A 26,809-nucleotide genomic window follows, 5' to 3' on the forward strand; every position below is an offset into this window, starting at 1 on the left:
GTCAAATATTCATTTTAACGATTTCTATCAGTTTAACATTTTTTTCTACTTTTGTTAAAGGTATGAAAAACCTAAAAAAAAACAAAAAGTATTACACATTTAGAACAAATATAAAATTGGTTATTAATCGTGAGTTAACTAGCAAAGTCATGCGATTAATTACAATTAAAAAATGTAATCACCCGACAACCCTATTTTTTTTAATAATGTTTTCTTAAAAAAAAAAAAAAAAGATTTAAAAAAGAAAAAAATATATAAAATTAGGAGCGCCAGGCGATTAAAATTTGTCATCGTAATTAATCGCATGATTTCGCTAGTTAACTCACGATTTTATATCTGTTCTGAATATACAATTTAAAAAAAATCTAGGTTTTCATACTCTTCTTAAGAAAAGTGGAAGAAGTGTTAAACTAAAAAGTTCAAATTAATTTCTGACGTCTATAGCCGTCAATGCTCCACTGCCATTCATGGCTATCATCATAGTGCTGCTTAAATGTCTCAAAAAGCACACAAAGCTTCATTTGTTGTTGACTTGTGAAGACTCTGAGCTCATCCTGAGACAGTGAATCATTTGAGATTTGAAAGCAAGTTAAGTTGGTAACACGTGTCACACCTTCAGGCTAACTGGGTGCAACACAAAGCCTCCGTTCTTAGCCATTCATTCATTGCCTTCATTTCCGGCTGAGCTGGAACCAATGAAGGCGCCAAACTTCAGAATTTTAGAGGTGAGGAGAAGAGCTTTAAAGTTAGATTTTTTATTGTTTACGAAGCGAGCACAGCAAAGCCAGCAGTAGGTAAAAAGGATCACTTCTCCTCATTCAAGGGAAGTGGTTCCTGTTTTTTAACCTCCGAAACGTGAGCTCTGATTCACACTTAATCACAATGACACATTTATATTTCATGATTTATAAAGCACCTTAGTGTTGACGAGTCGGCACCCAATTAGCCCGAAGGCACTACAAATCCACCTGCATTCAAATGTCAAGCGGTTGAGATCATAAGTTTTCATGAAAACACACAAGTCAACTACAAATGAACTGTGTTGGTGTGAAAAGAATGTGACCATCAAAAAATATCAACAGCAGGATAGTACAATATTTTTGACAAAACACACCGCCATTATTGTCTAAACTGCTAGCAACAAAAGTGTGCCCCACCCCCACCCCTGTATCTGTATAAATAGTGCATAGGCTTTACAGTATAACTGGATTTATTCAATATTCTTGTCTTGCCAGTTTTGTCTTCCCGCCGCCATTGTACAATAGAAAAAATAAGAGACATAGCCAAAAACAAGTTGACTAATGGTGACGCTAGAGACAGAGTACAGGAGTGAGGTCTTCTTGGGGTTCAACCAGAATAACAGGAGGCTTTTGGTCCAATCTGGTAGAGGTACAAGTTGCTCAGAGGACAACCAGGACCAAACTGCCAGGACCTGGCAGGAAGAAACCAGGACAGCTGAGTCTGCCTTCCGGTTTCTTGATCTGTGACATTAGTTGGTTTACAGCACATTCATCAATATTTAAATAAGCAGTTTATTAATCATAATAGCCTACTTAATTGTTTGCATACAGTAAAGTAAAAACAAGCTGTAAACTGTAGTGCCTTTGCAATCATTCACGACGTGGTGGTTGACACATTTCAACTGTTATACCGGTAAATGGGAATGGGAATCATTCATCCTAATAGCTTCCCATTAAAAATATAGGCAAGTAGTTGACTATCTAACCACCAGAGGGAGTAAGAGACCACTAAAGATGGAGGGGGGGAACGTCTCATTGTCGTCTGTCTGCAGTAAAGAATTAAAGTTTAGGTTCCAAAATGGAAGCTCCTTCTGCCAACTGTAGAATAGCTTCACTGTAAGACATATAAGAAACAAATCCACCAAGGCCCTAAGGTTAAGGCCCCCAATTACTTAATGTCGTGTTGATGTTTGTGTAGAAGAGAGTAAACTATCCAAACTCCAGCCCTCTTAGAATCTGATGTTTGTTGTTTCAACTTTCCGTGCGACTTTGAACACATCTTTGGACTGCTCGACAGACGTCATTGTGATGTCAAGTTCAGTTTGTTATGTAGTGGGCAGATGCACGACTCTGATGTACACTTTCAAAGAACAAATCAAAGGACGTCATCGTACGGAAGCTTATTGCATTCACTTGAAAAAAAAAAAGTCCTGTTTTTCTGACAAATTTTTTTGGGGGAGCGTTGTTTTTTGGAATATTTTTTTCCCGTTTTTTAAAATATTTTTTTTCTGTTTTTTTTAAATATTTTTTTTCCTCTGTTTTTCTGAATATTTTTTTTCTCCTGTTTTTCTGAATAATTTTTTTTCAGCCTGTTTTTCTGAATATTTTTTGGGACAATTTTTTTTTTTCAGTAAAACTGAAAAAAATATTCAGAAAAACAGAAAGAAAAAAAAATACTCAAAAAAACAAAGCAACCCAAAAAAATAGAAAAACAAGAAAGAAAAAAAATTACTCAAAAAAACAAAGCAACCCAAAAAAATTAGTCAGAAAAACAGGAGGTTTTTTTTTCCCCAAGTGAATGCAATACGCTTCCGTATCATCGCAATGTCAATTTAAATTGTTATGAAGTAAATGACTGATGACCACTCAAAGCTGCTATAGCTACCGTCTGCACATGTTGATAGAATCGATCGATTCATTTGTGAAATTATAACCAAACAACTGCTTTGGCTATCTAGGGCAAATAAGACAAAAATAAATCATCATACTCAACAGAATAAAAATGTGTACATATTTCTACAGATGTGTTTTGGTACTCGAAGATGACTGGAACAGCCTTGTTTTGCTCTGACCAGAGGACGGGAAAACGCTGACGTCAAGAAACAGTCCCAGTACTAATATTTAGTTACATGGACTAGCATTGCTTTTTTTTCTGAATTATCTGGGAAGATAATATTGATATGGCAACACACAGGTTGGAATCTGATTGGACAAAAACAGACAAAAAACTGACATCCACATGCACATACTAATAAAAGAAGTGTAACAAAGAGAAAAGCTATGAAATGAGAAAAGAGACTGTTGGGACTGTTGGATGTTAACGCTGGCCTGGCCGACCTGGTTACTTGAGAAACTGAGAATTGGAGCGTGTGAACTCCATTTTTTTGTTATTTTGCAGAAGGGTGATTCAAAGTTAAATGGCTGCAGTCAAATCTAGGGATTTGTTTTTCTATCTTGGGTTATTTACATGGCAATGAGACCTGCTTCTGAATGCATTCTTTACCTGCATTGATCATTTCTGTACCTAATTGCAAATGACAAAAATGTTGTTTACCCATTTTAGTTCTCACTAGCTCATTTCTACTTTCCAGTGTCATTTAACCTCAAAATAATACATTTTTCATTTTAGCCTCCATAGCTACATGTAAAATTGATGGGAATGTTGACGTGAAAGCCAATTGTTGCTTCAGTTTTACCAAAAACATTTGGGTGGTGTTTTTAGTTTGGTTTCACTGGCCTGAAGGGGGAAAAAAGATGAGTGCCACCAGACAGTGGATGCCAGTTTTCCAATCCAGTGAGAGTTGTGGCTTAAACGTAAAATATTTTCAATCTGCACGTACGCAGCCCGGCAAGTGTGTGGGGTGTGGCGTGGTCACATTTATCTTTTGTGTTCACAGCATATTTTGACTCGTGCACTCACTTAAAGCCCTAGGGAACGAGCGTTTCCAAATCAATCGGCGTTCAAATCACAAAGGAGCTACTGTAGAAGGATGAGCTCATATTTTCATGTCATCTTTACACACAAGTCAACTACAAAGCCATTTGTGTGTTTTATTTAAAGGCAGGGTACGCACTGAACTGGCCACAAACCAATCAAAATACGTAAAATTACTGTGACAACTATGAAATATACCTCTAAATAACATTGAAATAAAATTTCAATATTTCACAATATAGCTCATTTTTTGTTTCATATTGTGAAATGGCTGCCTCTAGCCAATATCATTATGATATACGTGACCAATGCACCACCATTTTTTCGTATCCTCTGGTCATACTTCACTGTGAACGATAACAACCTATGCAAATACATGTAAAAGTATTTGTATTAGTCCTTCCTCCAAGTGCAGTACGTGCTCATTCACACAGGGATTTTAAAAAACATCTGTTGGGTAATACTGTTTTAATGACTCTTTGGCACTGAAATCCTGTTCAAGAATGTTTGACATGTACACTTGAGTCACTTTTGAAATTGCCGGTCTGTTTTGTACAGACACGTAAACCAATACGCATTACATTCCAACCTTTACATATAAAGTCCGAAACACAAGTAAAAAAATATTGACAGATGTGCTTGACACGTTCCGCGTTTTCTTTTGACTTTTCATTTGAGTTTGTTATGTCACCATAAATGGATGGAAATATGTACTAACCATATGTAACAAATTCTTGAAAACCGGTAGCGATACATATTGTAGGGATATCACAGATGATATCGACTGCGTAACACAGATGGTATTTACTGAGTAAATTGAACACATGCTACTTCTAATGTGTGTAACATTTAAACATTTCCACATTGTAACATGTTAGCTTAATACGCCAATGCTAACTTGATAATACTAGCTTGGCAATTAGCTTATTACCACCTGGCCTGTAAATGTTCGTACCAAAGACTGACGATCTTCAAAATCTTCAAATTACTGGGCTACTAATTGTGCATTATCATTTTTAAATGATTAATATACTTGTATTACAACAGCTCGTTATTCCAAATATAATTATTGCTCTCAATGGGAAATTCAAACCAAATTAAACATTCGCCCAGCAAACTGTCCTAACATCCCACTGAACAGATAACGTTTATTTGAGCTCAACATTTAGAGCTCAACGGTCAGCGCTCACTTTGTAGCGCTCACTTTGTAGCGCTCACTTTGTAGCGCTCACTTTGTAGCGCAGGACCAGGTAAGTGGCCACTCTGATGATTGTGAAAAAAATTCCCAGGACGATGAAATCCACATAGAGCTTGGCATCCTCCACATCCAGCAAGCGCAGGACATCCTTTGGGTCCTTAAAGTTGCATTCCTCCTTGCCACAGTCCAGATCTGGGCGCTCCATCCCGTAGATGGAGAGGAGAACTCCTTCAAAGCCGTACCTGAAAGTGACAAGTGACTAGCATCTGTGGATAGTGGGTTATGTTAAGAGTGATTTTTTTCTTCCTGTCCTAAGTGAGTTATACATATATGGCTAATCGATGACAGATCAATTTTGAGTATTTAACCCACTTTCGATTCAAGTCAGTAACTGCCGATTATCGGGTGCCTATAAATATTTACCCTGTCCCATCCATCCTATGGTGTGGCGCGTGACTTTTGGCATTTATTTCAGTTTTTATTTTTATTATGTATTTATTGGCAAACTGATTCTAAAAATAATGTGAAAAACATTTTTTTTTTTGATATATCTGAATTATGTTAGTAAAATAGTTTTATATACTAAATCATTATCATTAATGAAAATCAGATTCATTATAAATACAGTCTAAAACCTACGTTATTTATGTTAACTCACTTACTGCCATTGACGGCTATTGACGTCAAAATTTATTAACTATTTCTAATACTTTAACATTTTTTCCACTTTTTGAACTATTTCTATTAGTTTAACATTTTTCCACTTTTTTTTTCGTTTTCCACTTTTGTTAACAAGAGTATGAAAACCTAGAAAAAAATGTATTGTACATTTAGAACGGATACAAAATGTATGATTAATCGTGAGTTAACTATTGAAGTCATGCGATTAATTACAATAAAAAAAAATGTAATCGCCTGACGCAATTTAAAAAGATAGAAAAGATTATTTAAAAATTAGGAGCGTGAGGCGTTGGATATTTTAGTCGTAATTAATTGCATGATTTCACGAGTTAACTCACAATTAATCACAAATTTTATATCTGTTCTAAATGTACAATAAAAAAAGTTCTAGGTTTTCAGAGTTAATCACAAATGTTATATCTGTTCAAAATGTACAATAAAAAAGTTCTAGGTTTTCATACTCTTGTTAACAAAAGTGGAAAACAGTTTTATGGAAAAAAAATTAAACTAATAGAAATAGTTAAAATGAATATTTGACGTCTATAACCGTCAATGGCAGTGAATGAGTTAACATGAACTATTTCACATGCACGTCATACAACCAAATACAGCTGAAGGTACCTGACATAGGAGACATAGGAAGTCCACTGCAGGTAATCAGGAATGGTGCGGAAAGTCACAAAGAAGCCAGAGAAGAGGATGACCGGTATGGCTGTGATCGGTCCGACAAAGGTGGCAACCTGCAGGTTATAATTCCCATGCATTTGTAAGGGGGGAACCTCATTTGTGATTAGTGATAAGTATACCTGTGGTGATGGGGATGCCGCCCCTACAAGCAACCCCAAGGATTGTGCCACCAGGGCAATGGATGTGGACAAGGCAAGGAAGAGAAGGAAGCGCGTAGCTTCTGCAGGCTGGCCAGTCATCCAGTAAGCTATACTACAGTAAATGACTGGACAGATCATCTGGAAAAGGGATTGTGCAAACGCAATGTTAGGATTGGGAGGGTTTTTTCCTCCCCTCATACCGCCACTATCGCATCACAATTCTGGAAAGGAACATAACAGCATGCAAGTGTGCCATGTGAATCATATAAGTTCTAAATCAGTATTCGTACTCACCAGAGTTGTTGATTATTAAAGTTTTTAAAGGGAAAGTCAATCTTAAAACATTTCTTGACAATAATATGTTATATGTAACCTCACTAGTCTAAACATGACATTCTGTTTAATAGGCCCTATTAAATTTGTGGAATATGAGTTATGCAGCAAAATCCAGCTGTTTTTATCAGTCGCAGGGGGGCGGCCATTTTGCCACTTGCTGTCTATTTAAGATGACATCACAGTTGCTCAGGCAATGACCAATCACAGCTCACCTGTTTCCTAAGGATGAACTGTGATTGTTTTTACCTCAGCCCTGAGTGACTGTGATGTCATTTTCACTCGACAAGTGACAAAATGGCCGCCTTCTGATATTGATAAAAACTGCTGGATTTCGCTGCTTAACTTACTCTACTCTACTAACACATTATTAACCAAAATACAGTACCATATTCAGACTAGTTGGGCTGCATAGAACAAGCCTGTATATAACTAGCGGTACTGGTAGCGCACTTTGAGCAAATCAGTGTCCTATGTCCACACATTTTCAATTACATGGTGAAATACTGAAAAAGACTCATGTAAGCTTACCTGGAATGGTATGTCTGCACATGTTTTAGCCATGTAATAGGCATGTAGGCTGTACCAGGAGTTTAAGTGTTCCCTTAAAAACACTGCCATTTCCAGAGGAACTGTGTGACAAAAAGGCTAATATTAGTAAGTTGTCATTTCCACCTTAAATAGTTCAGTCCGCGTATTTCTTACAGGTCAGAACGGTGGGCATCAGGGCGGCAAACATGAGGAACAGCATGGAAAAGAAGAGGAAGCCGGCATTGTTGAATGCATGAGCCGCATCGTTTCCGATGTTGAGGTACAGCAGGCCAATTAGGACTCCGATCACGATGTGGGAGATCACTCTCAGGTGGGTCAGCATCTTTACAACACACATGAAAAGCGGTCATCCCGAAACTTGTATCGGAAGGTTTATTTTCTTCCGTAAATGTGTTTTATTTACCGCATCTCTGCATATGGTTATGAGATTTCTTTTAAAGAGGATGAAAAACTGTTTGAAAGTACTGGTGGCAAAGTATTGTACGTCAAGGACAGCCAAATCCTGTGGAAAGACAATGCATTGCGATTTTAATATACAGTCCAGAATAGTGTTCATTTAGTCTATGAAAACTAAATAAAAATAATTTAGTCAACACACATTTTACCAGACTGCGACTAGACCAGACTAAATCCCTCATTAATAAACAATAACTGGACTAAATGAGTACGCATTTCTGTCGACTAAAGAAAAGACGAAAATGTACTTCATGAAAAAAAACTAGATGAAAATATAGATGATTTACGTATATATGATTTTTGTAAAATATTGTCTCTGCTAATCTGTCACTGTGACACTGCAACAAGCACAAACACATGGGACAGACGGAGGGCTTCGGCCTTCCTGAGTGGACTTTGCATGTTCTCCCCGTGCTTGCGTGGGTTTTCACCGGGTACTCCGGTTTCCTCCCACAATCCAAAGACATGCATGGCAGGTTGATTGGACACTCCAAATTGTCCATAGGTATGGTTGTTCGTCTCTGTGTGCCCTGCGATTGGCTGGCAACCAGTTCAGGGTGTACCCCGCCTACTGCCCGAAGCCAGCTGGGATAGGCTCCAGCACCCCCGCGACCCTTGTGAGGAAAAGCGACCAAGAAAATGGATGGATAGATGGATGGATATAGTTATAATGTAATATTAATCCAACGGCTATAACGTTCCAACAATAATTTAAATCCGACCGCTAACTAATGCTGGCTAATTTACTAGCTCAAAATCTGGAGCCATAGTAGCCGCTTGTTGATATACTGTAATTGTGTGTCAAGTTGTTTTTCATTAAAAAAATGATAACATTTTATGTGAACTATTTTTTGATCTGAAATGTTCAACATTATCTGCTTACAAACTAGACTAAAACATTAACAGTTTTTGTTGACTAAACTGTGACTTCTTTGTTGACTAAACTTGGAGTTCTTAAACTTCTTGGACTAAAATAAAGGCTAAAATGCTAGATTCGTAGTCGACTAAAAACGGACTAAATAAAAACGGGATGAGGTTGACCAACTATGATCAAATCTAACAAGCGTGATTGAAAGGGGACTAAAACAGACTAAATTTAAAAAAGGCGGATAGAATTAACACTACAGTACAGCGAACTCTTGATAAACCCATTAAACCGTGAATAGACTTTTATCCAAAGTGTAGTGGATTTCTTACAGATTGTTCGCTAGTGGAAGAATTAGCATCTTCCCCCATGCTCTTCTTGCTGTCCTCGCAGCATTGGCTGCCTTGAGCGGCCTCAAACAACACGGCATGCATGTCCCCGTGTGCTCCCGTCGCCACCTCGATGACTAAAGGGTTAAAGGATAACGAGGGTCAGGAACAGCTCATAAACGCAGACGCATTCTTACGTAAAAACTGTAATGGAATGAGGTGTTTGGTACTCACTGAAATCTGCCGGATTGTGATACTTCGGACAATGCAGGTTGAGGTTGGTCAGATGAGGGATGAGATGGGAGACTGTGCCCCTGTATATACATTGGCCTTGGCTAAGGATGTACAGCTAACGGGAAAAGGACACATTCTAGTGTTAACAGTGTCAAAAGAGGACTCAGGTATAGGAATCAAAAAACTGATTGGTTCCCAGTTATTCCATTCAAAGAAACCATTTGCTTGCTTGTCAATTCCACTTATCGATGTCTTACATCTGACCAAGACTAATCTGTAAAGTATTCAATATTAATAAGTACATCTGACCAAGACTAATCTGTAAAGTATTCAATATTACCAAGTACATCTGACCAAAACTAATCTGTAAAGTATTCAATATTACTAAGTAAATCTGACCAAGACTAATCTGTAAAGTATTCAATATTACCAAGTACATCTGACCAAAACTAATCTGTAAAGTATTCAATATTACCAAATACATCTAACCAAGACTAATTTGTAAAGCATTCAATATTACTAAGTACATCTGACCAAGACTAATCTGTAAAGTATTCAATATTACTAAGTACATCAGACCAAGACTAATCTGTAAAGTATTCAATATTACTAAGTACATCTCACCAAGACTAATCTGTAAAGTATTCAATATTACCAAATACATCTGACCAAGTCTAATCTGTAAAGTATTCAATATTACCAAATACATCTAACCAAGACTAATTTGTAAAGCATTCAATATTACTAAGTACATCTGACCAAGACTAATCTGTAAAGTATTCAATATTACTAAATACATCAGACCAAGACTAATCTGTAAAGTATTCAATATTACTAAGTACATCTGACCAAGACTAATCTGTAAAGCATTCAATATTACTAAATACATCGGACCAAGACTAATCTGTAAAGTATTCAATATTACCAAGTACATCAGACCAAAACTAATCTGTAAAGTATTCAATATTACTAAGTACATCTGACCAAGACTAATCTGTAAAGTATTCAATATTACCAAGTACATCTGACCAAAACTAATCTGTAAAGTATTCAATATTACCAAATACATCTGACCAAGACTAATCTGTAAAGTATTCAATATTACCAAATACATCTGACCAAGACTAATCTGTAAAGTATTCAATATTACTAAGTACATCAGACCAAGACTAATCTGTAAAGTATTCAATATTACTAAATACATCAGACCAAGACTAATCTGTAAAGTATTCAATATTACTAAGTACATCTGACCAAGACTAATCTGTAAAGCATTCAATATTACTAAATACATCGGACCAAGACTAATCTGTAAAGTATTCAACATTACTAAGTACATCTGACCAAGACTAATCTGTAAAGTATTCAATATTACCAAGTACATCTGACCAAAACTAATCTGGAAAGTATTCAATATTACCAAGTACATCTGACCAATACTAATCTGTAAAGTATTCAATATTACCAAGTACATCTGACCAAGACTAATCTGCAAAGTATTGAATATTACCAAGTACATCTGACCAAGACTAATCTGTAAAGTATTCAATATTACCAAGTACATCTGACCAAGACTAATCTGTAAAGTATTCAATATTACTAAGTATTACAAGACTAATTTGCTATCACAGGTACTGGACTTTACCTTGTCAAACATCTGAAAGAGGTTACCACTGGGCTGATGAATGGTGCAGATGATTGTCCGGCCTCCATTAGCCAGACACTTCAGGAGGGAGATAACCTGGATGGACGTTGCACTGTCCAACCCACTGGGGGGTAGCGGAGACAAATGGAATTACGGTGACGCTAACCCATTATGGTCTTGATTTTTCATCTAGACATCTAAACATCGCCATATTCCAGTCACGGAAACCAGCGTCATTTTGGATGCAAAATAAAAGCAGAATTTGATCCGGAAATAAAATAAATTTGACTGTGTATCACGGGGTTCTGAGATCCTAACAAAGTTCATTACACAAGCGTTTTGCGTGGCCCTTTTTCTAATGTCTACACAGACTAAAACAGGTATTTTTTTGTCTATGAAGCAGTTCTTGGTCTTCTGCCTTCCTACCTTTTGACCTTCATTAGTCATGAGAGGAACTCTGGAATTCATCATTTTTGTTCTCATGATATTGTTTTACTACCTATCCCGAGGGTCAGAAGTGAACTTGGAAAAACTTATTTTTTTCGTTTTTAGTTTTCCTGCTCCCTTTTTTCCTGGAACAATTTACAAAAAGGTTTTGCAACTTCATGAGTCGGTTTCATTGGATGCTTTTATGGTGTTGAATTACGTGGAGGCAGCCACCATCTCTTTGTAGATGTTGTTCAGATTTTTGGAGTTTTATAGTAGTGATCAAATTCGGACAGAAAAGTGCTAAATTCAGTTTAATTTATTGTTGTGCCTAACTTTTTAAATGTGCTGCAGCTGGTCACAGACAGTTGACGGGACTGTTTCAAATTCCCTCTTGAACTGTGACCATGTAAGGTTGTTCTAGTTACTGAATACTTACAAAATGAACTCAGATTGAAATTACATTTATAAAACCAACTAAAATTATCGTGAAAATTTCCTTTGTTTTTCATCATCGTCAATATAATATCTTTCATGACATTTTGGGGTTAATTTTTACTGCTGTACATAAGACGGTAAATGTTGTTTGACAATTGCACTTTTAATATTCAATACACAGCGACCATTTTTGTTTAATATTGCACTCGACAAATATTCCATAACTACAAGTGTGATTGATGTCATACCTAATGGGCTCATCGAAGAACATGACGGGAGGATTGTTGACCAGCTCGAGAGCTATGGCAAGTCTTTTAGACTGCCCCCCCGACAGATTGTTGGTACGCGTTTTAGCACAGCCTGTAAGACCTAATGCACTCAGTACCTCGGCCACCTGTGACAGTAATGACATCATCATTATCTCACCACAACAACTGACAATAAATATAAAAATATATATGAACTCAGGTCTCACAATTTTCTTTTTGACCTGAATGGATTCATTTAGTTTCAGATGAGCAGCCACCTAAAACACCAACAACATTAATTATCATGGAATTGTTTTATTTTTTCTCTCCATATTTAATGAATTTACCATCATGGCCTCCTTAGTCGAGAGGTGAGGCATCAGTACATCACTCTGCATGATGTAGCATGACATCTTTTGGAATTTGGCCAAGTCCCTGGGGCGATCGTTCACTAGGATTTTCCCCTTCATGCCCGTCTCCCTGTAATCCAGATTATTATTATTATTATTACAAAACTCATTCTGGGAATTAGCGTACTCTGTTGTCTTTACCTGTATCCCGCCAGAACGTTCATCATGGTGGACTTCCCAGCTCCGGAGGGGCCCATGATGCCAGTCAGCTCTTTACTGTTAAATTGTCCATAGAGACTACTCAGGAGGGTTTTGAAACCTGATGAAGAGGGACAAGAAGCATTTTCTGGTTGTTATGATGAACAACCTGTTTATTGACTTTTCCACTCTTTAATTCTTGCACCCTCTGTTTAATATGATCAATATGCTCTGAATTCCCTGGTGAACATTCTCTGGTTATAGGATAATCTTCTGTCAACGTTATTCAAAGGCTACCGTGCCTGTCTTCCTGCAACAGGGCCCCTCCTGGATGGTGTAGGACAGATCGCTGAACTCCAAGTTGACAGCAGCCTGACGTGGAAGTTGGGTGAGACGCTGCGTGTCGGTGTTGTCCACTTTCTTCAAGTTGGACAGGGAGAACAGGTTGATCCTGGGCCGTGGCGGGGCTCCCGCTTTGGTTTCCTCCATTTGGATGCCGCAGGCGCCCTGATTTTGCACCTTCTGGAACATGCTAGAACAGGCACCAACGGGGTCAGAATATCTTATGACCCCCATCGACAAATCTATCCCAATTTTTAGTATGACGCCCCAGAATTGTTTATCACCACTAGCATACATTTTATAACACAAATCTTTCAATATCAAAATGATTCGGCCCCTACCATTCGCTTCCTCGAGGACCCTGCCATGGGAGTCTACATGTGTTTTGTGGATTTGGAGAAGGCGTTTGACCGCGTCCCTTGGGGAGACTGGGGAGACCTGAGACTGGGAGGTCGTGGGTTCAATTCCCGGCCGGGTCATACCAAAGACTATAAAAATGGGACCGATTGCCACTCTGCTTGACACTCAGCATTAAGGGTTGGAATTGGGAGGTTAGATCACCACATGATTCCCGAGCGCGGTGCTGCTGCTGCTCACCGCTCCCTCAGGGGATGGGTCAAATGCGGAGAACAAATTTCGCCCCACTTAGATGGGTGTGACAATCAGTGGATCTTATCTTAGCTTATAACATTCCTTTGGGAAGACTTGTGCTGTCACATCTATCTTCACCTAACATCACCAGCAATCTCTTCTTGCTTTCGGTTTACAAAAACACAACTGAATGATTAAATATGCAATGAAAGTCCGACAAAATTACAGTTAAAAGGATTATTCACACTTGTAGTAACCTGTAGTGTGGATTATGATGACGCATATGTAGAATTACCCTGAACTCTTGAAGCTACAGATTTGTGATGTACACATACAAAAATTGACACATTTGGCACAGAAAAACGCGTTATATGTACTTACTTACGATGTTGTTCCTAATTCCTCTTCTGGATGGAAGACGACCCCCAAAATTTCCGGTTCACGGGAGAGCCAAAATGCAACACCTTACCAACAAATAGCTCGATTAGAAAATGCTTTGAACGTACATAATTCGCCTCGCTGTCATCACGCTACGAGATCCGTCTTTGATCTTTCAGTCGCGAGCGCCTTTGATAAATATAAAGAAAACGCACGTCACCTTGAAAGGTTCAATCTTTCTTTTATCCTTTTGATGAGGAGAAATTTAAGTCTTCTCATTATTGACTATTATTAAAACATCCGATTTGGAAAATCCACTTTTTTGGGGGTGGTGGGGGTATTGCGCGTATTAGTCCGCCACGGTGACGGCTATGCTCGCCTCTCAATGACTAGGTTCGGATGCGAGCTGCGGCCGTCCTTTGTGAGCATGTTCTCCCGTACCTGCGTGGAGTTTCTCCACTTTCCAAGAACATGCACGGTAGGTTAATTGAACAGTAAACACTAAATTGTCCATATGTGTGACTGGCGATCAGTTCAGGGTGTGCCCCGCCTCCCTCCCACAAATAGGTCCTTAGCCTTCAGCACACCTGCAAGAGTGGCTGTTCTACAAAAAAATTGCTCATTTTATTTTTTACACTATGGTGCAAAAATTTCCCATTCCAAAATTGCTCATTTTATTTTTTTACACTATGGTGCAAAAATTTATCATTCCAAAATTGCTCATTTTATTTTTTACACTATGGTGCAAAAATTTACCATTCCAAAATTGCTACTTTTATTTTTTACACTATGGTGCAAAAATTTACCATTCCAAAATTGCTCATTTTATTTTTTACACTATGGTGCAAAAATTTACCATTTTATTTTTTACACTATGGTGCAAAAAATTACCATTCCAAAATTGCTCATTTTATTTTTTACACTATGGTGCAAAAATTTACCATTCCAAAATTGCTCATTTTATTTTTTACACTATGGTGCAAAAATTTACCATTCCAAAATTGCTCATTTTATTTTTTTACACTATGGTGCAAAAATTTACCATTCCAAAATTGCTCATTTTATTTTTTACACTATGGTGCAAAAATTTACCATTCCAAAATTGCTCATTTTATTTTTTACACTATGGTGCAAAAATTTACCATTCCAAAATTGCTCATTTTATTTTTTACACTATGGTGCAAAAATTTACCATTCTAAAATTGCTCATTTTATTTTTTACACTATGGTGCAAAAATTTACCATTCCAAAATTGCTCATTTTATTTTTTACACTATGGTGCAAAAATTTACCATTCCAAAATTGCTCATTTTATTTTTTACACTATGGTGCAAAAATTTACCATTCTAAAATTGCTCATTTTATTTTTTACACTATGGTGCAAAAAAATTACCATTCCCCTCTATTTTGAAGAATAAACTACTACTCTTTTTAAAAAGTGCACGGTGATCGTATACTGAAATTTTACCTCACAAACGTATAAGTCGGATCACGTGTAAGTAGAGGTACATTGTGATGATTGATAGATGAGTCGAAGTTGTCTGACGTCATGTGAAAAGCCGACATTTGTGGAGCATGACCAAATGTTTGTTCGCCTTTGCATTGCAAGTGTGTGTCTGCATGAACTCCATCTAGTTTCCAGTTCTTGTTGTCCTTCTGGTACGGGTAACTAGAGGCTATTCCAGCTGAACTTGGGTGAGAGACAAGGACTGGACTGGTGTCAGCCAATCACAGGGCGCATATTGACAAACCATTCACTCTCCCACCGTATGAACTCCACAACCAATTGAAACGGGTGTCAAAATCCACACCGGTTGTCTGAACATTCACAACTGATCTAGTGGAAAAGAAATCTCCACCTCCCCCTGAAATTGTATTGCAGTAGACACTTGTACTAGTACTGTTGTTGACTAAAGTCGCTGTCACTCATTAACTCTTTTAAGTCATACAAACTTTACCTAGCGTGGCTGCAATCAGCTGATGTCTTCTGATCTGACGTTTCATTGACATTTGCCCTATTAAGAAACCAGTCAGTTATGTCACTTGGCAGCCTGCTATTCACCAACATAGTAGGGCACAGTCAAAATTACTGGTAATGCACGAATATGCATTAATAACCAAGTGTTATTTATGTTGCTTGGTGTGTCTTCTATACAATATTTTGAGAGGTGACAAAAGTTCTCACGCACAATGCTTAAGCAAACAATTTATCGGAATCAGCCATCTTTGTTGTTTATTGTTGTGGTTGCATTAAACGCTTTGAGAGCAGAACTTGAACATTTCGAGTGGGATCATTCCAACTTCAAACCCTCTCCCCGATGCAGCATAAGAGCGCCATTTTGTCTTGTGACGAAAGCTCGGAATCAGTCAATAGTGTCGTACGCTAGCTAACACTAACACAGCATTACATGCCCATCCAAATCATCAATCATGGTCATTTGGACTGCTCTCCCCTCCCTTCTCATGCTTCTTACTGAGCATGTGCAGACTTGATTCAGGAAGTACAGTACTTGCACACTCAAAGCAACCTAAATGGTAAAAATATATGAAATGTTGATTAATGTTCTTATGAATGAGAGTACAGATGTCTGAAAAATTAAGTACCGAAACAATTATTGGTCCATACAAATTTTACTCTAAGCAGTGCATTGCAGTATAGCTTTTTATTTTACATAGTGAAGAACATGAACATTTGTCACTTCTACCATTTTGTCAGTTTTTTATGGAGGAAACAAGAATACACAAAGTCTTTGGCGACAAACACGTATTAACACATAAATATAACTTAAATACATACATTTTTACATAAATAGCTCATCTGTAAGCGTCTATTTACACACGGCATTTGCAGTCCACCCCAACGCCTCTTGGAGTGCACTGACATGTTTAAAAATGTCAAATGTGACATTTACAAAAAAGAACTACATTTGTGATAAGGCGTTCACAATCCAGATGCTTTCTGTGTGTATTTGAGAAAGAGAGTCCTGTGAAAAGGGGGCACTCGTGGTCGCACACCAGACGTGACGCAGTCGGCAATGTCACAAAAGCACAAAAAAAAAAAAACTTGCACAATGATCTGTGACGTTTATCAAACATATGATAAGAGATAACACACACACACACACTGCACAACTTCCACATATTCTCCAAAGGGTTGTCGGTGTTCCAAAAGCAATTTTAATACAAATCTATATCATGATCATGAGACATTGATTAGCTCAATGACAACAGACAGAGTGCCGTGTTTCACCTTAGCAAGCCTTTGAACAGATTAGTCTTAAAACTAATCAACCGGTGAGTATTACCCTGTGACCCCATGATCCCAAAAACAACCTTGGGAAATACATCCAGATTAGACAGTTTGGGAAAGTACCGGTATTGGGGCCATACCAAAAAGGAATCTAAACAATCCCAATAAAGTTGTAATGGTATGAAATAAAGCGCATATTTGGTGGTGAAAAAGTCCTAATGTGTTGTGAGAATAATATGGCAGAATCAAAATTCCTACACCAACAAACGCAACATCTTGAGATTAAAATGTTAAAACTTTGTTCCCATAATATTCAGATATTCTTAATATAGGAGATTATAGGCATATTTTGGGGTTAGAGAGTCATAATGGTGGCAAATTGTGATATTATGAGAAGATCATATTGATAAAAGAAAAAATAATAATTTTAAGAAGTAAACGGAAAGTCAGAATCACCACACGTTGAACAAATGCAGCAGTTTAAGATAAAAAACAAACAAACTTTTTTTCCTTATAGTCTGACTTTCTAATGTTATCTGATTAAACACATATTTTGGGGTGAATAGTAATAATGCTGATAAATTGTTGAATTACGAGAATCATGTGGTGTAAAGTTGTAATTTCATGTAATGTAATCATGTTACAAGATAATTTTTTCTTTCATGCTGGGCATTTTTTTCAGGTGACAAATTCGTAATGATAACTTGTAACATTACAAGAACATTTTAACGTCACAAGAATCAAGTTGTAAAATTGAGAAAATCAAGAATCAACATTTTTACGCCAACTAATGTAACTCAACAACACTGTGACTTGTCCACATAAATTCTCACTTCACTCTCAATAGTAAAAAAAACAAACATTATCCTAATATGACTCAATTTTCCTTTTCACCATGGCCCCAAACACTGAGAATATGAAAAATCCCTCCATTTGTCAAGTATTGCCAGGTAATTTTTGAAACATTATATTTAAATTTGAACCTTATGTGAAATTGTGTGGCAGGCACATATGTTCTGCTCATATTTATTTTGCAAGTGTAGACTGTGCAAGCCCCTCCGCTCCCCCTAAATCCGTCCCTGCTGTTGCCGCATATGACTGTAAAGATTAGGTCAGCTTTAATAAACCGCCGTCAACTCCAAAATCCTGACTTGTGGGGAGAACTTATGAAACACGTGAAAGGGCCTAATATTTCCACATTGTGGCATATCACACTCAGAATGCCAATTCTTAACGTGGTGAAATATGACCACGTGTGTCATAAATTCATATTGCAGTCTTTGTAAACGTTGACATTCAAACTAAGCTTCCATTTCATCAAAGTGCAAGGTTGAAAGCATCACATATTGGTGTGGATCCCCAATTTTTTTTATATAACATTTTTGTGTTTAATAAATTAATACTTTTTTTTCATTGCTTTTGTATTGAATTTGAATATTTTTTTAATTTATTGACTCATTTGTATTTCATATTACCCATTTATTTACTCACGTTAGTGCACTCAAATTGAATTCGCCTTTCCGTTATCCAATGCTCAGTACCGCCACCTAGGTGACTGGAGTGGCATAACATCCACTTTAACTTCAATTCACATCCAGTTTAAGGTCCATGCACTAGTACACTTGTAAGACAATTCAGTGCACTAGTAATAGAGCACTGACTAACTACTAACATTTTTGCACTACTGGTGCCACTTTTGGTCTACAAGCACGCATTTAAATCTCACTAATAATCTGCTGAGCTGCAGTAGTAACACTACAGGGCCCAACTAATAGCCTCTAGTAGCACCAAAACGCCTACTAGTTTTGCTAGTGAAGACATGTATTTGGACCTCAAACTTTATGGTGGAACACCGTTAGAGCATTTATTAGAAGTCCTTGCACAGCATTTTAATATGACGGTTTTATAGCATACTAGTAGGCCACAATTGGCACTTGTAGTGGAAAAGGTATTGCTAGTAAGACACAGTTCTTCTTCTAGTTGGATGAACTGACTCACTAGTGAGGACAAAGAGCATATTAGGACATGGACTCTAAGCTGGCAATCGAGGAACTTTAGTAAATGCTCACATGACTTTCCCCACCTTTTTTCACTTTTCATTTTATGAGAAGTCCACATTCTTGGAAACAGCTTTTCCTGGATTGACCTACCACGATCTGGCCTTGGTCAAGATCTACCAAATGCTCTTTGTTATATCTTCAAATGTATCCAAATGTGATCTGACGTGACTCTGGCACGGAGTGCAACATGAAGGCAGAATCAAGAATTTTCGGTGTTTGATCAGCGAGGCAGAGGGATGGAGCTGAAGACACGTTTTCGTCCTTACATTAACAGGATTAAAAATAAAAAAAAACAGGATTAAGAAGTCCGACTGAGGTTGCTAAGGTTGTCTGTTTAGATATATATACTGTATATATATATATATAAAAAAAAGGCAAACATTGTCAGGGTGACGAAAGCTCGGGTGTGGTGCTAAATTGAACAATTAGCCTGAAAAGTAAAGGGGCACAGCCAGGTGATGCGTACTGTAATACCAGACTAATACATTAAGAGATAAATAACCAAAGATATAGATTTTTGGGGGGGTGGGGCAGATCACTCATCCGTAACTATAGGGGCTCCTCGGATTAATAGGCGATGAGTCTTCTCTGCCGCTCTGTCCGATAAGCTGATAAAGCCTGTGACTGAGGTTCTGTACTTGGCAGGTTCCCAGTACACATCCCACTCGCATCAGCTGGGCGTGGTGGGGGTAGTGGTGAGTCCCCCGGGAGCCGGGGTGGGCGTGGCGGCGGGCCCTTGCCGGCCGGCCGTGGACCCCCAAACGCTCAACGGGTCTGGCCCATGCCAGACTGAAGGTGCTTCTTTTCACCTTAGAGGGCTGTTGCTTTCTGAGCGGCCATTTCACGGATGGACTGGCGGCGTTGGCTTGAGTCCCAGGTAGCGACGATGGATCATCTTCGGATTCGATTAGCCTATTGAGATGGTCCAAGCTGAGGAGAGAAGGCAAATTAGAGTAAAACGACAATATTCATAACAGAGAAATAGAAAATGAATCTTAATTGCAAAGTTTGGCAACAAGAAGAACATAGCAACGTTGCTTTGCTTTTGTTATTATGGGCAACATTTTACCAACGGTTTTAATGAGGATGTTTTTCCGTCACTCCGAGGTTTTCCAATAAAAGCAATTCCCAGAGATTTCTTGAAAATGAACAGGCTTTACGCTAATATTTTTCCGGGAAATGTAACGTGCCTGAGCTCTTAGGGTTTGGGCAAATGAACATCAGGCTAATTAACCCGTTCCAATATGTTACATTGCAGCATACAAGCTGACATCCAATTCAGCAAACAAGGTCCGGCCATCTGCTCAGTGTTTGACAAACACAGTAGAAGCTTTTCACTTTTTTTTTTTACTGTTCCTCCTTCTATGTTTGTGCAACACAGTGGGACCACTAAATCCAGCAGTCTGTCGTTGCCTGGCAGCCACTGACGGTTGAGGGAAGAAATATCTAAATAGTGAAGAATCCTAAAATTAAAAAAAAATAAAAACAGTATGTTCCTAAACGAGGCACATTTGATTTGATTTGAAAAAATTAAGACGTGAGGCACGTCACGTCTCCTGCAACCCCGTGGATTCCACGCTGAAACGTGAAGCTGTCATTGAGTTTATTTTAGCTGCATGTAGCTACGGTGGCACAGGCTGAATAAATAATTGTGGCATCTTGAGCGCAACATTTCCAAGACGGAGCTGATGTGCCAGAACCACATCACTGAATGATACACTAACTGTACCTCTCAACTGGAAAATGTATCCATCTTAAACCCTTTCAATGTGGATCATTTGGGACACTTAATCTAATGTTTCTTTTTTAATCAGTCATAAAAGCAAATAAATACATTATGGACAAAATGATGGAAGACATAATACAGCTAATAATGGCATCATGCTCCAATTAGTCATCTATTTAGCTGACCTTTTTATATTGTGGGTCAAATTGAACCACTGATCATGTTTATCTTTCCTTTTATATTGCAGGTCAAAATGACCTGTTTTTTTTTCATTTAACTTTCCTTTTTATATTGTAGTTTGGGTCAAAATGACCCTTTTCTAACTTTGAACCGTCTTGTTATATTGCAGGTCAAATGTTTAACTGTTTAACTCCTGTTATGCTGAATTTTGGGTTAAATTGATTCATTTTCAACGTTTCATGCTTTTGTTATATTACAGGTCCAACAGGTCCTTTTAACCTATCCAAATTATAAAATAACAATAATAATAAAATGACAAACAATGTAATAAAATGTTGAAATTATAAACTATTTTATGATATATATATATATATATATATATAAATCTATCAACTACAATTTTCAATTAGTATCGCAGCCTTGATTCCAATGGCGTGAATATTAACAAAGGTAAGTGTTAATGGCTGGGAAATGTGCCCTATTAATTCATAATCCCTGGCTGCGGGGAAACAGTAGTGAGCTTGTTAGTACGGAGAACCAGAAATAAGGTAAAGGTTATTTATTTTGAAACACCCGTCTAATGAGTGGCCTTGTTTTCATAACCCTATAAGTAGGGTGAGATTTATTTTTGTACAAGCCAGACTGCATGCTCATACAGTCTGTATGTACACTAAAATTCTTAGATTTATTATTTATTTACTCAATTGCAGAAAGCACCAAGCATCTATTTGGGGTGAGGCATTTTTTAAATTAGTAGTAACTACATCTACTGTACAACTACATATGGAGGTGTCAGATACCATAATAAAGGTAATTACAGGACCCCATAATACAATTGTTATTCTTATTCCACACAAAAAAAAGCAAACAACTATTTGAGGTGAGGTATTTATTTGTTCAATTGTCTATTACAGTGTTGGAATTTGCCAACAAAAGCAATTGTTATTTATCCATCTGAAATGGAGGACAAAAAAGAGGTATTTATTTGAGGTGGGGTGTTTATTTATTCGTGTCCATCACAGTGTAATTTTCGATGTGCATTTTATATATTCAGGTGTCTATGAAAAAGCATTTTGATGAAACGAGGCAACTTAACTTGACTCTACCAAGACCGATTTGTTATTTAAAGATGGGGTCTCCATTTGAGGCGTGGCATTTACTTATTCAAGTGTCCACTATAGGACACACAAGACAAAAAAAGGTTGAGTGAGGAAATATGGCAACCTCAACCAGAACAAGGACAATCTGTAAGGAAGCATCTACAGTGTTTGGGGTATGGTGTTTATTTATTCAAGTGTTTGTTGTTCAGGATGATCTGTTTGTCTGCTGCTCAATTCCCAGAGACTATAACAGTAGTGTTCTTTTTGAGGAATTGTGGCTACTCCACCTCCACCAAGGCCAATTTAAAAAGTAATTTCCTTTTTTTCTTTAGTTTTTTTGCATAATACTACTTACTATCTGTACTGAGCTTTCTGAGTTGAGCGGAAATCTGCTCTTTTAGGATCTTTGTAAAGTGAGGGGATTTAGGTCTCAGCCATTAATCCAGATTGGAATTTTCCCACCTGTTTTGTCACAGTTTTTCCCCCCACCTCGATTTTAAGCCCGGGTACAGTTTGATGGCCCCCACGGAGCCATTCATACATCCTGGCATGGAACATGCAACAAAATTAACATCGAATCCCCAAAGAGTTCTTGGTTTCACTTGATGAAATCTCAACCGGTCAGAACACAAATAAAACCGAAAGAGACGAAAGGCACGTGCCGGCTGGGTCAATCGTGTTGCGACACACAATTTCAACAAGCCAGTCCGTGTCATTCATTTATCCTTTTCCTTGAGTAAATATTTAGTCAAGAGTATCCGTCAACTCATGTGAACCTCGCGCAGTTCCAAATGCTGTGTGAAAAATATTGAAATAAACAGCCAAAGAAGAAGAAGACTGTTTGGGCATGATTGTAAACTTTGACACATCTTCTGTTTTGAAGCCAATGGCTTCATGAACTTCAACTTCAGGAATGTGAACCGTAAAGCCTGATCTCCACTAAAGCCATATTTAACTTTAGCAGCTCAACCTGCCTTTTTTTCTTGCGTGTTATGTAAAGTGACATTTCTATTCCTCCAAATTCTCCTTGCTTTTCCCCCAAAGCCTTGTTTGCGTCGTGTCCTTATCCAAAGTGCAGACGTCCGAGCTAAGGCATGCTCAGCATCTGTGCGGAGTGTTAAAAAAAAAAGAGAAAAAGAATGAAGCCATCCCTTGTCATTATCAGTCAGCTCAGCGTTTGAACAGAACAGAACATGCTCCGAGGGACAATATGCTATCCTAAATGAAAGCCAGACGGGACATGAGAGGTGGGGGAGTGACTAATTGTATGCAGTGTTAAGGCTTCAAAAACGTGATGGAGAGCCCCACCTCTGTGAATGGAACTATTTAATGTGGATCATAGTGGAACTGTGCAGAAAACCCTCTTGAGAACAATTGCACAAATGCAGTTTAAAACCTGCAACATGTTTCTGTGGGAACCTGTTCTCAGGACTAGTTCAAGCTCCCACTTGAACAATTGTTGCATAAAAATAAACATGTACGTGTTTTGTCATTTTTTTGATTGCTTTCCAGATGTCCGAGCAGTTAAGTCTACTGAAACAATCCTGAGCGAATCCCAAACTCTCCAGTAGAGGGCAGTCATAGACTAAATCATCAGCATTCCTTCCTGTATCATCACACATTATATTGCTGCCTTCATTCAGTGTGTGAACGTGTAGAAAGATGGAAAAGTAAGCAGCATCTTCATCAAAGTTTAACACTATAAAAGTGCATCAAAATAACCACGCCCAGTCTCAGTTGAGTTCCAGTAAGTGCTACATGTGTTTAAAGCACTTCTGTTATCCACCCATACATACAAAGCAGACTTCACCCTGGATTGGTTGCCAGCCATTCACAGGGTACTTATAGACAAACTTTTTCACCCACATTCATCAATGGAGACATTTGAGTTTTACTAGCCCGATTTTGGAATGTGGGACAAAGCCAGAGTAGAGAGGCAGGGCACACCCGGAATTGGTTGCCATCTTGAGCCTGGGAAGTGAATCTCTACACGAAGACAAAACTCGGGTGTTTTTCCAGTCTCCGCTTTTCTTTTGTTACATTACTTTAATCATAACTCCACATAGGAAGGCCGGAGGCCCGGAGCAGAAATACAAACCCGAACCACTTGACTGTGAAGCAGCAATGGCCACCACTAGGCAACTAACCATTCAGCATTTACATTTATATTTATATTTACAGTAGCCCTATATATGTTACTTTCCCCCCGCTTTTATTTAGTGATTAAAAAAGGCTTTCCCAATCACGCTTTTGAAACAAACCAGTAACATTTCTTCATATATTTTAGGTTTTTCGCAGATAGAATGTATTTTCATTTGCCCTTGGCTTGCAGTACGGCTATCTGCAAGTACAGTATCACAAGGACTAGATAAAAAAGTCACAAAAGAACTAGATAAAACACTGTTCCATTTTGGCTTGCTTGAGCCACACCAGTTCATATGTTTAAGTAATAAAGTAATTGAATACATTCATTTTAGCACTGGGGGGAGCCAGGGATCTATTTTATGATGCTAAATTAACAAGCGACCAGCGCATTGATACACAAAAAGTGACGGCGGTTTAACCTGGAAGTTTTAAGTGGCCCTTCTCCTCCAATAAGAAGCCAGGAAACTGGAAACATCTTTCTTACCTGAAGAGTTCTTCCGCCAACAGCAATTGGAAGCACACCACGCTGATGCAAAAGACCGCAAGAGGGGAGCGCATCTCCGAGCCAAGGTTGTCTCTTCACTCGCTCTGGTACAACGGAGGCAGAGTGGATGAAGGTGCGAGTTGGGTGACACCGCACCGGCTCAGTGACTTTTGTACAGTATCCCAGAAAGGGTGAAAAAACAGCAACAACAAAAAGTAGGATAAAGTGCACACAAAATGTTGATGACTGGTTGAACTATATCCAGGCTTGGTAGGGAAAAGTGCAAACCTTTGAGGGGAGGAAAAAAAAAAGATTAGTCAAGGGGAAAAAGTGCATACAACTTCCTAAATGAAATTCAATATAAGCTGTGTTAAAAAAAAAATCCATTCACCGTCTTACCTTCAATGAGTGTGATTCAGATGCTGCTGCTGCTGTTGAATTCAAGCGGTCAAGATCAAGTTCTCTGAGCGCCTCGCAGTGACATTGCAGGTTTAAATAGGGAGTGGGCGGAGTTGAAAAACAGGGATGTGCAGTGTGGAGGGGCTATGGGTGCTTGCACACCTGCCCCTCACCCCCTATGCCAAAAGTGCCCTTTTGTCAAGTTTTGATTTGATTATATTTATTTATTTATTCACGCATTTATTTTGCCTGTGCCAAAAACAATTAATATAAAACTAATTTAGGAAGTTATAGCATAGGCTATACCCAGTGTGTGAATGAGGGAATTTACCTCACATGCACACACAGACACACATTTTCAACCAATAAAATGATAAAAATTTCCTTTTGCTGTTTGTTTGTTTTTTACATTCAGTACACAATGACACTGGTCATGGCTGCATAGCTTATCTTATATTTAACAAACAAGCTATGTAAATTGAGTCATAATGTTACATGTTGGTAATGTAGACAATTAATGACAAATTAATTGATAACTTTAAGGGATACTGTGGAGTGTGCCAGTCATTATTGTGATTTTGCCACCAACAGGGAAATGTTTGACTCGATGGTCCAGGTCTTCCAGATGAAAAGTTAAGAGCATCTTGATACACGTCAAATCAGAGCCCGAAGCGCAGGCTGAAATTATGACTTTCCTACCTAACTTGACACTCACTGCTTCACAGTACGATATGTAGGGAACACAGTAGGTTTTGATGTCAAATTTAGCTCTCTCAAGTTTGGAAATGACTACATGCTTAGTCTTTGATTTGAAATATTTCAACAACAAATAATAGATAAAATGTTGGTCACTTTTCTTTGTTAAATTGACCTCCATGAATGTGTTTTGCTTAAAACCAAAAAAGAATTTGCTTTTTTGCCGGACGAAGGAAATCAGAAAGTATTTAGCTACATTTAACTGAAAATCAGAGGATTTTGACTTTTTAAATGAAATTGACTTTTTGCATGTAGTTCAGTCGTTCTCAAATAGAGGGGCAGACCATAATAAAGTATATTTTCGCTCATCCGCTACACTAGGTGGCAGTGTCACTCTCATCGTTAGAGTGAACAAGGAGTATTAGCTCCTCTACAGAAGTGTACTTACAATAATTTTATCGACAAATGATGCTATTCATAGTTGCAGCAGAGAGTTGGGGGGACCCGAAATGTTGTTGTTGTCATTTTTTTTCCTACAGTTGCAAACTACTTTACTTGAATACTGCTTGCTTGGTCTTCTGGTTGATTTCTATCTATCCATCCATCCATCCATCATCTACTGCTTATCCGGGGTCGGGTCACGGGGGCAGCAGCTTTAGCAGGGAAGCCCAGACTTCGCTCTCCCCAGCCACTTCAACCAACTCCTCCGACGGGATCCCAAGGCGTTCCCAGGCCAGCTGGGAGACATTGTCTCTCCGGCGTGTCCTAGGTCGTAACACCTCTCCAGGGAGGCGTCCAGGAGGCATCCGAACCAGATGCCCGAGCCACCTCAACTGGTTCCTCTCCATCTTAAATTAGATCAAATTAAATAAAAACATATGCTATCTAACTAAAGAATAATATTTTCCTCAAGTGTTACTGTATTGTCCTCCCGTAACCATAATACGTGTCGTTGCTATGGAAAGATATGGAACTGATTCACAAGCTAAAATAACATCCTAAT

At 38.2% G+C, this 26,809-nt stretch overlaps 2 protein-coding genes across 3 annotated transcripts; both read right to left on the reverse strand.

Annotated features, from left to right (window-relative positions):
• Window positions 1-4,128: 4,128 nt before the first annotated feature.
• LOC144035503 (ATP-binding cassette sub-family G member 4-like) lies at window positions 4,129-14,299 on the reverse strand. Of its 2 annotated transcripts, none has more exons than XM_077545242.1 (15): window positions 13,774-14,299; window positions 12,758-12,987; window positions 12,459-12,576; window positions 12,255-12,387; window positions 12,135-12,185; window positions 11,908-12,053; window positions 10,796-10,919; window positions 9,151-9,265; window positions 8,920-9,053; window positions 7,670-7,768; window positions 7,420-7,588; window positions 7,246-7,346; window positions 6,361-6,519; window positions 6,172-6,294; window positions 4,129-5,111 (listed from the first exon to the last, which is right to left on the reverse strand). In XM_077545242.1, the coding sequence occupies exons 2-15, from the start codon at window positions 12,984-12,986 to the stop codon at window positions 4,890-4,892; spliced, it is 1,923 nt and encodes a 640-aa protein (XP_077401368.1). In that variant the 5' UTR covers window position 12,987; window positions 13,774-14,299; the 3' UTR covers window positions 4,129-4,889. The 2 variants fall into 2 exon arrangements, with proteins under 2 accessions (XP_077401368.1, XP_077401367.1); XM_077545241.1 differs by having other exon boundaries at window positions 13,770-14,297.
• A 2,115-nt stretch (window positions 14,300-16,414) lies between these two features.
• On the reverse strand, window positions 16,415-25,170 carry LOC144035477 (protein ADM2-like). The gene is made up of 3 exons (XM_077545199.1): window positions 25,111-25,170; window positions 24,712-24,999; window positions 16,415-20,006 (listed from the first exon to the last, which is right to left on the reverse strand). Exons 2-3 carry the CDS (start codon window positions 24,783-24,785, stop codon window positions 19,616-19,618), a joined length of 465 nt encoding a protein of 154 aa, XP_077401325.1. The 5' UTR covers window positions 24,786-24,999; window positions 25,111-25,170; the 3' UTR covers window positions 16,415-19,615.
• Window positions 25,171-26,809: the final 1,639 nt, after the last annotated feature.

The sequence above is a fragment of the Vanacampus margaritifer genome, chromosome 15, assembly GCF_051991255.1.
Source record: "Vanacampus margaritifer isolate UIUO_Vmar chromosome 15, RoL_Vmar_1.0, whole genome shotgun sequence".
Lineage (NCBI taxonomy): Eukaryota > Metazoa > Chordata > Actinopteri > Syngnathiformes > Syngnathidae > Vanacampus > Vanacampus margaritifer.